Genomic DNA, 14,513 nt, shown 5'->3' on the forward strand with positions numbered 1-14,513 from the left:
CTGTGCCTTTGTGTTTTCCCTTGTTTTTCCCGACTTTTCTGGAGAGGGCTGGAGTTCACCGTCCGGCCACTACTCCATCACATGACTCCTCCAACAAAATACAAGTTGAAGTACATCATGTATATATTTTTATGTATTATTACTTGACACCCTCACCCTGTACAAAAACAAAGGCGAGAAATCAGACTGCTCAAACTACAGGGGAATCACGTTGCTCTCCATTGCAGGCAAAATCTTCGCTAGGATTCTACTAAATAGAATAATACCTAGTGTCGCTGAGAATATTCTCCCAGAATCACAGTGCGGCTTTCGCGCTAACAGAGGAACCACTGACATGGTCTTTGCCCTCAGACAGCTCCAAGAAAAGTGTAGAGAACAAAACAAAGGACTCTACATCACCTTTGTTGACCTCACCAAAGCCTTCGACACCGTGAGCAGGAAAGGGCTTTGGCAAATACTAGAGCGCATCGGATGTCCCCCAAAGTTCCTCAACATGATTATCCAACTGCACGAAAACCAACAAGGTCGGGTCAGATACAGCAATGAGCTCTCTGAACCCTTCTCCATTAACAATGGCGTGAAGCAAGGCTGTGTTCTCGCACCAACCCTCTTTTCAATCTTCTTCAGCATGATGCTGAACCAAGCCATGAAAGACCCCAACAATGAAGACGCTGTTTACATCCGGTACCGCACGGATGGCAGTCTCTTCAATCTGAGGCGCCTGCAAGCTCACACCAAGACACAAGAGAAACTTGTCCGTGAACTACTCTTTGCAGATGATGCCGCTTTAGTTGCCCATTCAGAGCCAGCTCTTCAGCGCTTGACGTCCTGCTTTGCGGAAACTGCCAAAATGTTTGGCCTGGAAGTCAGCCTGAAGAAAACTGAGGTCCTCCATCAGCCAGCTCCCCACCATGACTACCAGCCCCCCCACATCTCCATCGGGCACACAAAACTCAAAACGGTCAACCAGTTTACCTATCTCGGCTGCACCATTTCATCAGATGCAAGGATCGACAATGAGATAGACAACAGACTCGCCAAGGCAAATAGCGCCTTTGGAAGACTACACAAAAGAGTCTGGAAAAACAACCAACTGAAAAACCTCACAAAGAAAAGCGTATACAGAGCCGTTGTCATACCCACACTCCTGTTCGGCTCCGAATCATGGGTCCTCTACCGGCACCACCTACGGCTCCTAGAACGCTTCCACCAGCGTTGTCTCCGCTCCATCCTCAACATCCATTGGAGCGCTCACACCCCTAACGTCGAGGTACTCGAGATGGCAGAGGTCGACAGCATCGAGTCCACGCTGCTGAAGATCCAGCTGCGCTGGATGGGTCACGTCTCCAGAATGGAGGACCATCGCCTTCCCAAGATCGTATTATATGGCGAGCTCTCCACTGGCCACCGTGACAGAGGTGCACCAAAGAAAAGGTACAAGGACTGCCTAAAGAAATCTCTTGGTGCCTGCCACATTGACCACCGCCAGTGGGCTGATAACGCCTCAAACCGTGCATCTTGGCGCCTCACAGTTTGGCGGGCAGCAGCCTCCTTTGAAGAAGACCGCAGAGCCCACCTCACTGACAAAAGGCAAAGGAGGAAAAACCCAACACCCAACCCCAACCAACCAATTTTCCCTTGCAACCGCTGCAATCGTGTCTGCCTGTCCCGCATCGGACTGGTCAGCCACAAACGAGCCTGCAGCTGACGTGGACTTTTTACCCCCTCCATAAATCTTCGTCCGCGAAGCCAAGCCAAAGATTACTTGACAATAAAAGGATCCTTGAATTCTCTAAACAAACTGCTCCATATGAGAATAGGATCTCTTTTACAAAAAAATGCATCAATTTGAGAAATCAGGTCAGCTCATGGGCAATTAGGGATGAGTAAAAATGCAAGAGCCACGCCAATGAAAGAAACATTTCAGAGCTATCAAGAATATTTAACAGATAAACTTCTATTAATGGTGTTTGAACCATACTAGACTCACCCAAAATCACATTCAATAGCCAGGTATAGAAGTACTGGCTTTTCCTTGAATACTGACAGACGCTAACAGCAGAGCCCGCTGCAGTTCGACGCATGGTTGGAGAACTTGATTTCAGGTTCCCAATAAAGGTCTTCAACAACATCTGAAATAAAATAGATATAGAATGATTAAAAACTATTTTCCAGTTTATCAATAATCCTAGGAAAAACACAATTTGGATATGTTTTATATGAAGCATCAGATTACATAATTTTCCAAGCATACTTCTCATTTCAATCAAGTTCAAGTTCATTGTCATGTCAGATTTACATGACATCGCAAACAACCTAGCGATCCTTCTTCATGCAGGCCAGGCAGAATTTCCTCTTATCGGTAACCGTAAATTGTACTCAAGAAGATACATATCCAAAGAAGTAAAATGTAAACAAAAAATGTAAGCAAATTTACTGCGCAAATGCAGAAAAAAAAATTCTTTAATAAATAACATGCAAAGAATCCTTAGCCTAGTCTTTCAGTCTGTTGCCATGGAATCTGACAGTGGAGGGGTAGCAACAGTTCCTGAACCTGGCCGTATAAGTCTTATGGCACCTGTACCTCTTTCCTGATGGCAGCAGTGAATACAGAGCGTGCCCTGGGTGCTGTGGAAACTTGACAATTGCTGTTACTCTCCAACTGCATCAATCCATGCAGATTTTCTCAATGGTGGGAAGAGTTTTGCCTGTGATGTACTGGGCTATGTCCACTAATTTTTGCAGAGATTTCCAGAGGTATTGGTGCCCCCATCCCAGGCTGTGATGCAGCTGGTCATGACATTTTTCACTACACATCTGTGAAAGTTTACCAAGGTTTCTGACATCAAGCCAAACCTCTGCAAACTCCTGAGGAAGTAGATGGGTTGACGTGCTTTTTTCACGGTGACATTAATACATTGGGCCCAGGAAAAGGTCCTCTGAAATAATGACTCACAGGAATTTAAATGGGCTCTCCCTCTCAAACTGATTCCCCAGTAATAACTGGATCTTACACCTCCAGTTTTTTTCGTCAAGTCTACAGTCAGCTCCTTGGTTTTGTGGCACTGAGTGAGACAATGTTGTTAGTGCGCCATTCACCCAAGTTTTCAGCCTCCCTCCTGATACTGACTCATCAGCCTATTTTAAACGGCCAGCGACTGTGGAATTATCAGCAAATTTGAAAATGGTGGTATTGCCCTACCGAGCCGCGCAGTTAATGGTGTAAAGCGAGTCGAGCAGGGGGCTCAGTGTGCAGCCCTTCTTGCCAAACTGCACTGAATGTGGTCTGGAGGTGAGGAAATTCAGGATCCATTTGCATAGTGGGGTATTGAAGCCCAGGTCATTGAGTTTGCTAGTCAATTTTGAGGTGTTGATGGTGTTGTATGCCAAACTCTAGTTAATAATGACCAACCTGATCATTTGGGAGTGAAACTTTGTTATCTCCTTCGCACAGATTTAGTTTGATAGCTGGTTACATCATTTAGGCTGTCCTGTATCCTTAGCTGTTTCCATTCTCATCAGAATCTTCACTTTGTCTGGAAGATGGCTTTCCATATTTGCTCCTTGTCTCGTGTCCTGGATCTCTGGACTAGCTAGAATGTCTGCAAACCAGCTCTCAGCCAGTTCAGGTTTCATTGTTCATCCAGGGCTTGTGGTTGGGGAAAGCCCTGAACAATTTGGTGGAGACACACTTAGCCACAGCTGTTTGGTAAAGTCCATAATGCTCTTGCTGTTATCACTCAGATCCTCAACTGAGTTCTTGAACACTGCCCAATCCACAAACTTGAGGTAGTCTTGAAGCCATTCTTCTTTTGGCTGTCCTGATCACTGGAGTCACTGCCTGAATGAAGGCAGAAGGAGCACAGCCAAGTGATCGACTTACCAACATGTAGGCCTTCCTCATCTCAGTGCAGCAATGATCAAGTGTACTGGCACCTCTGGTATAGCAGATTATGTGCTGGTGATAATTGAGCAGACTCTTCTTGACACAAACTATGACTTGCAGTGTGTTGGGGTGGACTGTCTGTTGTTTACTGGCCACATCATGCAGCTTTGCAAGTGCCTGTTTGTTATCTAAATTTGGAGGGATATAAACTCTGGCAGGAATCACTGATGAGAACTCTTTGGGGAGGTAGCAGGGCCTGCATTTAATCAATATTTGATCGACAAAACCCCAAAGTCTGAGCACCAATCGGTATTGACTAAAAACCACACACAATCCTGGCACTGTTTAAAATACACATGAATAACATCTGATGTTTATTTCTTCTCAAGGACATTGGAATTTGCGCTTGCCACAACTCTGTTCAATCAAAGACTAAGTACAACTTCAATTTTTAATTCAGTGAGCACTTCATGAGAGAGCAATTAAACAACATTTTCTCAACCATTGATTACAATGGTTTAATAACTAGTTTCAAAAGCAAAATCAAGGTGGAAATTTTAAGGAGTGCCTTAAAGGCAAGTGGGATGCCTTTAAGGCATCCAACTGATGGATAGCAAAACATACAGGTAAAGATTTCAGTGGATGACATGGAGAAGTCAACGCTTCAGAAATGGAGATAAACAACAGAAGACAAATGCACCATCACACAACGAGTGTTTTTGAATATTTGGTGACACAAATGTGGAATCACTCAAAAGGGGCAATGAGATGGTGTAAGGTAAAATGCAGCGATTGGGACAAGTGCTTATTCATTTTGAGCAACTTGGGTTGTCACAAAAAAAATGTGTTGACATTTTCAATCTGATGCAAAGATCATTGCCCACACCCCAGCAATCTCTTCCCTTGCTTCCAGTCATAACCTAGAGTACATCGCGTCGGGTACCAAGGACTTTATCGATGCAACTATTTTTAATATCCTGCACTTCCTCTTTCTTTCTGTCGACATGCTCCTGCACATGAGCTACATTGACCTCGCATTCACCCAGGTCCTCCTCCCAAGTGCCTGCTAGATTTATCATTGGATCCAAAGACAACAGAGTTCAAAAGTTCTCAAATAAAAACAAAATATGTTGGACACACTATTTGGTCACATCTCTGGCTTCAGAAGCAGAGGTAACAAGTCTGAACTGAGAAGACAAAAGAAACTCATTAAGCTGCAGAGAGCCAGGTAATGAGAAAGGTTGTCAAATGAAACAGCAGACTATAGATCTGTTGGAAATGTAGGTGGAGAAAAGGCAGGTGAATTTTAATACAGACTAATACAAGTTGGTGCACTTTCAAAGGTTAAATGCAAGAGGAAAGCATACAGTAAATGAATGAAACACGATGAGCTGCAGATGCTGTGATTGTGGTAAAAACACCAAAATGCTGGAGGAACTCGGCCGGTCTTTTCAGCATCTATAGAAGACAAAGATATACTGCTGACATTTCAGACCTGAGACCCAAAACATTGGCAATATATCACTGTCTCCTATAGATGCTAAAAAGACCGGCTGAGTTCCTCCAGCATTTCAGTGAGCATACAGTAAATGGCAGGACACTGAGAAGCACTGATGTACAGAAAGATCTTGGGGTGCATGTCCTTAGCTCCTTGAAAGTTGCAACAGAAGTAGAAAGAGTGGTAAACAAAGTACAGCATGCTTGCTTTCCACAGTCAGGACACGGTGTTTAACTAATAAGAAGTCACATTGTACCTGCATAAAACTATTGAGACCATGTTTGGAGTAGTGAGTGCAGTTCTGGTTTCCCCATTATATGAAGGACATGGAGGTTTTGCAGAGGGTGTAGAAGAGGTTTGCTGAGATGGTGCCTGGATTGGGCAGCATCACCTACAAGGAGAGGTAGGACAAGTGTGGATTGTTTTCTACAGAGCACAAGATAGTGAGAGAGTGAACTGATAGATGCACAGTATATGAAATTTTGAGAGGCATGGATAGGAAAGATAAATAGAGACTTTTTCTATCAGGAAGGACATGTCAAATACTTGTGGACATGGATTTAAGATGAGACAAGAAAAATTAAACCAAGATTTACAGGTTAAAAAAAAGTTTAAAAAAAATGCACAGCAGATGGATGGTCCCTTGAATGTGCCACCAAGGGAAGTGGTAAAAGAATACGATAGGAATGTTTAAGAGGTATATAAACAGGCATGGAATAGAGGAAACGTGTGGGAAAATGGGATTAGTTTAGTTTAGCACAGAAATAGCAATTATATGACCTCTTCTTGTGCTGCGTAGAGGTTAGGGATACTGGTCTCTGGTAGGGAAAAAGTTGGGATGATGTGTGAATACAACTTTTTTTTTTGTTAATTAATGAATGGCCATAATTCAAGAGCAAAAACATTAAGTAGGTAGGAGTTGCAATAATTCAGAGCAGAAAACCATTCCCAGAAGTGAAGGTTGCAAAAAAAAAAGGAAACTAAAACAAGCTGCTCTCATATTACAAATGGATGATTGATATAGACAGAAAAATTATTAAGGTGAAGAATTTAACATAGAGTCCAGAAGGCTGCAACGTGCCTGGGCAGAAGAATAAAGTGCAGTTTCTCAAGCTTGCATTGAGCCTTACTGACCACAGACCAGTACATCAGAGTGGAAGTATAGAGGAGAATCAATCTGGATAAATGTGAGGTGATGCATTTTGAAAGGTCAAACAAAAGGCTGAGTATGGGGTTAATGGTCAGATACTTAAGTGTTGAAGAACAGAGGCTGCTTGGGGTCCAAATCCATACATCTTTCAAGGTTGCTGTGCAGGCTCACAGGATAGTTAAGAAGGCCCATGGGCTTCATTAACAGGGGGATTGTGTTCAAAACTCAAGAGATCATTTCTTGTTTTCAGTTCTGGTCATCTCATTTTAGGAAGGATGTGGAAGCTGAGGATGCTGAGAAAATTTATGCAAATGTTGTCTGGATTGGAAAATAAGACTTATGAGGCAAGCAAAGCTGGGACCTTTCTCTTTGGAGCAAAGAAGAATTAAAGGAGACATAATAGCAGTCTACAAGATTCTGAGAGGCAGACATCCAGGACCTTTTTCCCAGGATGGGAGTAGCAAACACCAGGGGACAGCTCTACAAAGTGAAGAAGGAAAGTTTAGGGGAAACATCAGGGATAAGGTTTTTTTTTTAAAAGAACACAGGTTGTTGTGGGTGCCTGAAATTACAATGGGATGAGAGTAAATTGGAAACAGATGTTCAAGGGAGAAAGCACAGAACGAATGTGGAGGAGGTTTAGGCACCACTTGTGCTGGGTTCAGGATAGGATTGTCCCACCGGGACAAGGAAAAGCTGGTAGGAGGAGGGAACCATGGTTGACGTAAAAGGTGAGGCAGCTGGTCGAGAGGAAGAAGCAGGCATTTATTTAGATATAGGAAGCAGAAACAGGAAGGGCTCATGAGAAGTATATGGAAGCCAGGATGGAGCTTAATAAAGGACAGGAGAGTTTGAAGGGGGCATGAGAAAACCTTGGCCTGTAAGATTAAGGAGAATCCCACGGTACTCTATGCGCAAGTGAAGAGCAGAAGGATGACGAGAATGAAGGCGGAGCCACTAAAGGGTAAAGGAGGCTACATGTGTCCGGAGATCAAGGACATTGGGGAGGTCTTAAATGAACATGTTGCTTCAATATTCATAAGAGAAAAGGACCTTGATCAGAGTGAGGTCAGAATAGAACAAACTTGTGTGCTGGACACTGTGGAGATTAAGGAAGAGGAGATGCTGGATCTTCTTAAAAATATTAAGATTGATAAGTTTCTGGGGCCGGATGCAATATACCCCAGGTTGCTAAGGGAAGTTGAAAGAAGAGATAGCTGGGGCAGTAGCTATGATCTTTGAGTCCTCTTTGGCTGCAGGGAGGTGTCAAAAGATTGGAGAATGGGAAATATAGTCCAATGGTTTAAAAAAGGCAATAGGGCGGCACGGTCGGCATAGTGGTAAGCCTCAACAATGCCAGTTATCAGGTCCGGGGTTCGAGTCCCGCACTATCTGTAAGGAGTCTTTACATTCTCCCCATATCTCCATGGGTTTTCCTGGGGGCTCTGGTTTCCTCCCACCATTCAAAACATACTGGGGGTGTAGCTTAATTGGGTGTAAATTGGGCGGGCATGAACTCATGGTATATGACTATTTTAAAAAAAGGTAATAGGGAGAATCATGGGAATTATAGACCTATGAGTCGTATGTCAGAGGTGTGTCAACTTATGGAGAGTATTCTTAAGGATAGGATCTATGAGCATTTGGAGAAGTCCAGTCTAATCAAGGATTAGCATAGCTTTGTGAAAGGAAGGCCGTGCCTCACGAGCCTAATCAAGCTTTTTGAGAAGGTGACAAAAGAAACTGATGAAAGTAAAGTGGCAGATGTGGTCTACATGGATTTTAGTAAGGCATTTGACAAGATCCCAAATGAAAGACTCTTTCAGAAAGTCTTGAGGCATGGGATCCATGAAACCTTGGCTGTGTGGATAAAAAAAAATTGGCTTGCAGGAAGAAAGGAGAGAGTATTAGTGGAAGGAATATATTCACCCTGGAAGTGTTTCTAGTGGAATACAGCAAGGATCTGTTCTGGGACCCCTGCTCTTTGTGATTTTTATAAACGACCTGGATAAAGAGGTGGAAGAATGGGTTAAGTTTGTAGATGATACGAAGGTTGGAGGAGTTGTGGATGGAGTTGAAGGTTGAAGGTTATAAGAGGATGTCGACAGGATGCAGAGTTGGGCATAAAAGTGGCAGATGGACTTCAATCCAGATAAGTGTGAGATGATACATTTTGAAAGGACAAACCAGAAGGCTGAGTACAGGGTTAATGGTCGGTTACTTAAGAGTGTGGGTGAACAGGGGGACCGTGGGATCCAAATCCATACATCCTTCAAGGTCGCCACACGTGTTGATAGGCTAGTTAAGAAACCCTATGGGATGCTGGGCTTCATTAATGGGATTAATGGCGGGTGGGGGGATTGACTTCAAGAGTGGAGAGATCATGTTGCAACTCTACAAATCTCTGGTATTGTGTTCAGTTCTGGTCACCTCATTGCAGGAAGGATGTGAAACCTATGGAGATGGTGCAGAGATTTACCAGCATGTTACCTGGAATGGAAAATAAATCTTATGAGGCAAGGTTATAACAAAGCTGGGACTTTTTTCTTTGGCGCTTGGAAGGTTGAGAGGGGACTTAATAGAAGTCTACAAGATTATGAGGCATAGAGAGGGTGGACCCAGTGCCTGTTTCCCAGGGCAAGAATAGCAAGCACCAGAGGACATGTGTACAAAGTGAAGGGATGGAAGATTATGGGAGTCATCAGGGATAAGATTTATTTTTTGTTACACAGAGAGTTGTGGGTGCCTTGCCAGGGATGGTGGTGGAGGTTGAAACAGTAGGGGCATCTAAGAGATTCCTGGATAGGCACATGGATGGAAGAAAATTAGAGGGCTATGGGATAGGGAGTTGCAAAGGGTACTGTTCCTGCAAAATGTGAAAAGCAGAGGGAAATGTGTCTGCCAGTGGAACTGTAAAGATGATTAAAAAGGAGAAGAATGTGGTCCGACCTCGCCAGCCTGTGGGGCAACCAGCTACCATGGGCACTGTTGAGGATCTGCACAGCACCCAAGGAGGACCTCGACACCTCTTAAGTCAAACTAGTCTATGAAGCTCCACTGGTGGTCCTGTGGGAATTTATACTGTTTCCAAGCAGACGGCAGAATGACTCGACAGCTTTCCTCCACAGGTTGAGGGAAAGTCAGTAACCTAGCCCCAACTCCACCTTCCAAGTATGGGCACACGAGGACCAACGTGCCCAAAGACCTGTAGGGCTGTGAGTATGCTTTCATTTGAAGGGGTCCACATCATCCACCACTGCAGAGGCCATACGAAGGTCCATTCCGGGTCATCCGTAACAATGGAGCCACATTTGAACTGGAGGTCAGAGGCAAGACGAAGATCTTCACCACAGACAGGCAAAAGCCAGCACACCTGGACCTGACATGCCTGGTCGAGACACCAGCACCACTCTGGAGAGGCAGGCCACCGAAGCCTGCAGAGACTCTTCCTCCGAGCACCAAGGACAATACCGCCAATTCAGGGTGGGGGGGGAGGGCGAGGAGGGGGTTCATGTGGTGGCATGCTCCCGCGGAGAGCACAACTAAAGCCCAGCAGCCCATGCAGTGGCACTGGACCCAAGGAGCGAACCGGTGGGTGGACGCCAAAGGCAGCTTAAAGGCCAACGACCCAAAAATGGTGCTGGCCTTGCTGCACAGGCAACAGTCAGGAACAGCACATGGAGACGAAGGCACGGGAATGTGTGTGTGTGTGTGTGTGTGTGTGTGTGTGTGTGTGTGTGTGTGGCTGCCTTAAAAATTGTCATTCTTCAAGAACATCCAAGGGTGGCTGCTTTGGGTAAGAGCAGTAAAAAAGAAAAAGCAACCCCAGAAATACCATGACAGATCAAGCAGTATCCAGGATCTAATGAAGCTGATGACACAGAATTCCTGCTGAGGGACTAATAAATTTTGCATTCTCTATGTAACTTTAGATTGAATGTATTACAAGACTGAAAGGACTGTCACGAAAGAGTTGATAAATTAAACTGTAAACAATAGACACTGACTTGAAAACAGTATTTGCATCAAGAGATAGGTTTTCAAGTTTAAATAAAAAACCTTCTCCGACTCTTTAGCTCATTAATAGCATCCAAAAAAATGCACACCTTGTGCTGAATTTATTGTAATCATTATAATATCTGGAACAAGATTTGAAAATTCTGCCACTTTTTCTAATGCTGCCCCAATCTGAAGAAAGATGCCAGATCAGAAAAAAAATACATGACATCAGCCACCACATTTAGCTCATGATGCACCATTGAATTCCCCAGACATCGGTGATAACACGAGCTATTCTGGCATGTTTACAATTCAAATTTAACAAGAGCAGTCAAAAAGCTCGCTGCATCACACCATAATAACAAAGATCTAAATAAGATGGGAACTGAGAGACGGGTGATCACACCCGTCTTTGAACAAGCTTATAGAAAGTCTGAGAGCCCCTGACACTTCTGTGGTTAGTAGGCACTTTTACGCAGCCACTGAGAAGCAGAAAATTTTTGCTAATTTTCTATTCCGCTGGCAATGTAAGAATGTCGAGACAGAATTTATCACACAAATTCCATCCTTTAACTTTTCCACCATTACCCCTGGACAATTTTATGGAGGCTACAATCTAAATTGACCGTAGGCACTCAGCTAAAATGGGCTCCTAGCCCCAGTTGTCTGTTGCCCCCCTCCCCCCCCCCACCCACACGTCTGTCTCATCTTCTCCCGCCTCCTCCCCCCCCCCCAATCAGGCCATTCATTGCCCCTTCCCATCAGAAGCGGCAGCAAGAGTGCCGTGCTGCCGAGCCCAGAGTTCACCTGATTGCCACACCAGCCCAAAAGCAGATGGCGGTGGCTCAATGCGGGAGCAATGGCCGTCTTCCTTACCCATAATTCCCCACGCAGCTGGAACTGCTCTGCCAGAGTCAGGGATACACAAAACAGTTTCAGCTGCTTGGGGGATCATGGGTAAGAAAGACGACCATTGCTCCCACATTGAGCAGCTGCCATCTGCTTCTCTCCTACCGGGTGCTGGGGGCCGAGTCATCTTTCCACCAAAGGTAAGAGGGCAAGGGCAGGGACAAGAGAGGACAAGGACAACCTACTCCCATCTCAACTTAACCCCACCTCAAGTATCCAGCCTCTGAAAACACCTCAACTCTCCAGCTAATGTTTTTTTTCCAGTATTTCTCCTTGACTTCTGTGTAAAAATGCCAATTGTTTCACTTCGACAAACATCTAGGAGAAAAAATACCTTTGCTTCTCTCAACTAAACCATGTAGTTCTCACAGTCCTTAAAGTTAAAAGGGCATGGGGAAGAAATTAGTGGATCCCAGCTCCATTCCAGACCCTGTGCCTTGCCACATTTCTCTTTTCAGAAGCCTTTACCTCGTTTGGCTCACCTTCAGTTATCTCACCTCATCTTTTACCTTGATCAACTCCCAACCCAATCTGATCATCCTCCCACACAACCCACAATGCTACTCTTAAAACACTGTGTACAAAACTACTGTGAATTTCTATGATAGATTTAAAAGCAGTGAAATTTCATTTGAATGCCATGAAAATTAAATCAGGAAGCTGATCAAACAGGTGCTTTCTTATTCTTCTCCCAAATCAGCCTGCTCTTAAGTTTAAGGTAATGCCCATTTTATTCCAGTTTCCTTTAATCAGAGTTCTACGAGGCTTTGCAGACTCCAGGGGAGCAGTGGGCTGGCAGAGGGTAACAGAAATGGGGGAAAACGTCCCCCGTTGAGAAGCATGATAGACAACCCTACACGGAAAATGACCATGGCAGCAGGTGCTCAGCAGTTGAAGGACCCACATCGGTTTGGGGCTGCTGGAGAATGACTCATGGGAGCCAAATATCAGAACTGGGCCTCGGGAGCTGAAGGCTTCCTGATAGCATAGGAGGTTTGGACCTGGAGCTCAGGTGGCCAATGGTTTAAACTGGAGTCTGTGCTGCTACAGAAGCAGCAGGAGCACTGGGGACAAATCCATTGGCACTAAGTGTCTCTGAAGGGACTGCATTTTCCTTCTCTTTCTCATATTTGTATGGATGGCAAGCAATGCTCGTAGCATAAAAATACAATGCTGGAGAAACTTAGCAGGTCAAACAGCATAAGTGAAAATACATAACCAGCGCTTCAGGCTTGAGCTCTTCATCAAAGTATGGAAGAAAACTACCAGGTGTCCAAGTAAAAGAGTGGGGGGGGAGTCAGGCATGGTCACAAAAGCAGGAGGTAATAGAAGAAGGGAGGGAGGGGACCGCAGCAAAGGGAAGGAAGGATATGGGTGAATCAACGTGGCTGTGGAATCTAGTCTGGGCAAGTACATGGTTGTAGAGCTTGAGAGCAGCAAGAATTACAGATGGGGAGGAGTGAGAGAGAATCCCACAAAACTCCCTTGGGGGAGGAAGTGTTGCGCTTGAGAGCTCATGGCAACCCTTTGCTTGCCTTATGACAGACAAAAGTTGAAGTATATCATGTATGTTCATTTTTGTGCATTATTACACAAAAAAAGGAACCTTGAAAGTACCTTGATTTCACCATCATTGGCAAAATTCCCCAAAGCTGCCATGATCTTTGGTACAGCACCAGCCAGCGTCTCCTGCACAGATTCCTCTGATCGTTTGCTTATCCTAGCCAGGCAGGGAAGCAGGTTCACAAGATATGGCCTAGTCAAGAATGAAAGAATGTTAAACAAAAACAATTTTATTCATAGTGGACAAAAATCTATCAAGAGAAAGGTCCAATAATGTGGACTGATTAGTCTACCCCTATGTTCCATATCCAAATAGAGTATCTCTGACTTTGAGGCACAATGAACACAAGTACACGAATTATTCATAAATTATACAATTTCACAACATTCTACATTGGGAATTCTTTGAAAGGCAAGTCAGGTGTACAAGGTGGTAAAGCCAGTGCTAAGCATGCTTGCATTCATTGGATAGAGCATTGAGTACAAAAGTTCATGATTCATTGGCATAAGGCATTGGTAAAACAACATTTAGAGTACTGTGTGCAGTTCTGGTTGCCCAGCTACAGGTCGGGCACCAATAAGTTGGAAGAGGAGCTGAGGAGATTCACCAAGATGTTCTCAGGAGGAGACGGCTTGAGTTACAGGGTCTTTTTTAAAATCCTACAGCTTTGGAGGCTCAGGGATGATCTTATAACAATTTATAAAATCATGACAGGCTCAAGTGAATAATTCAGTCTTTTTTCCAGGGTGGACATTGCAAGGCGAGATGAACCCAAGGCGTAACATTTTCCAGAGGGTGGTCCAAATCTAGAACAAGCTGCCAGAAAAAATTGGAGAAATGGGCACAACTTTGACATTCAAGACACATGGTTACGAAGGGCTTAGAAGGAGATGGAGCAAATGTAATTAAGTGGGACTGGCCCAGAATGCCAACCTGGTGGGCATGAAGGAGTTTGATCTGTTGTATGACTTAGACCCACAAAAAACATAGTTTTAACTTTAACCGACTGGACCTCTCACTTCCAGACTTGGTCAGTGGTGATGATGATCTGGCATGGGAAGAGGCAGAAGCACCTCATCCCCACAGTCCTCAGAAATTGAGGGGTGGGGGAGGAGGAGCCATTCTTTACTACTCCTAATTTCAGCATCTTACAAAGTACTGGTAGGAGATTTGCCCAGAAAGAACGGCATCATTGAAGTGAAACAAAAATGTCTGCAAACACTGATTGTAGTCAATACACAAAAGTGCTGGAGAAACTCAGCAAGTCCCACTATGTCCATAGGCAAAGATATATAAGCAACATTGCTGGCCTGAGACCTTCATCTAGGTCTGATTAAAATACAAAATAACAATCGTGACTTGATTTCTTTGTCCATCCATTGTTCCAAGTCACAGAATACACACAGGGACTTAAGGGATTAACAAGATTAAATATTGTCACCATTGACTAATTTTCTTTTACTCAGGAGCTATCAACAGCGTGATGTTGCTTGGAGATGCTTTATTT

General features: G+C 44.3%; 1 protein-coding gene across 3 annotated transcripts in view; it reads right to left on the reverse strand.

The window, feature by feature from the left end:
* Positions 1-14,513, reverse strand: part of htt (huntingtin) — a 306,184-nt gene that overhangs the window by 266,218 nt on the left and 25,453 nt on the right. For all 3 annotated transcript variants that reach the window (XM_069941879.1, XM_069941874.1, XM_069941888.1), the window contains exons 6-7: positions 13,060-13,198; positions 1,991-2,132 (exon numbers count right to left, since the gene is read on the reverse strand). In XM_069941879.1, the coding sequence (XP_069797980.1) occupies positions 1,991-2,132; positions 13,060-13,198 (281 nt within the window). The remainder of the gene's footprint in view (positions 1-1,990; positions 2,133-13,059; positions 13,199-14,513) is intronic.

The sequence above is a fragment of the Narcine bancroftii genome, chromosome 1 (genome assembly GCF_036971445.1).
Source record: "Narcine bancroftii isolate sNarBan1 chromosome 1, sNarBan1.hap1, whole genome shotgun sequence".
Lineage (NCBI taxonomy): Eukaryota > Metazoa > Chordata > Chondrichthyes > Torpediniformes > Narcinidae > Narcine > Narcine bancroftii.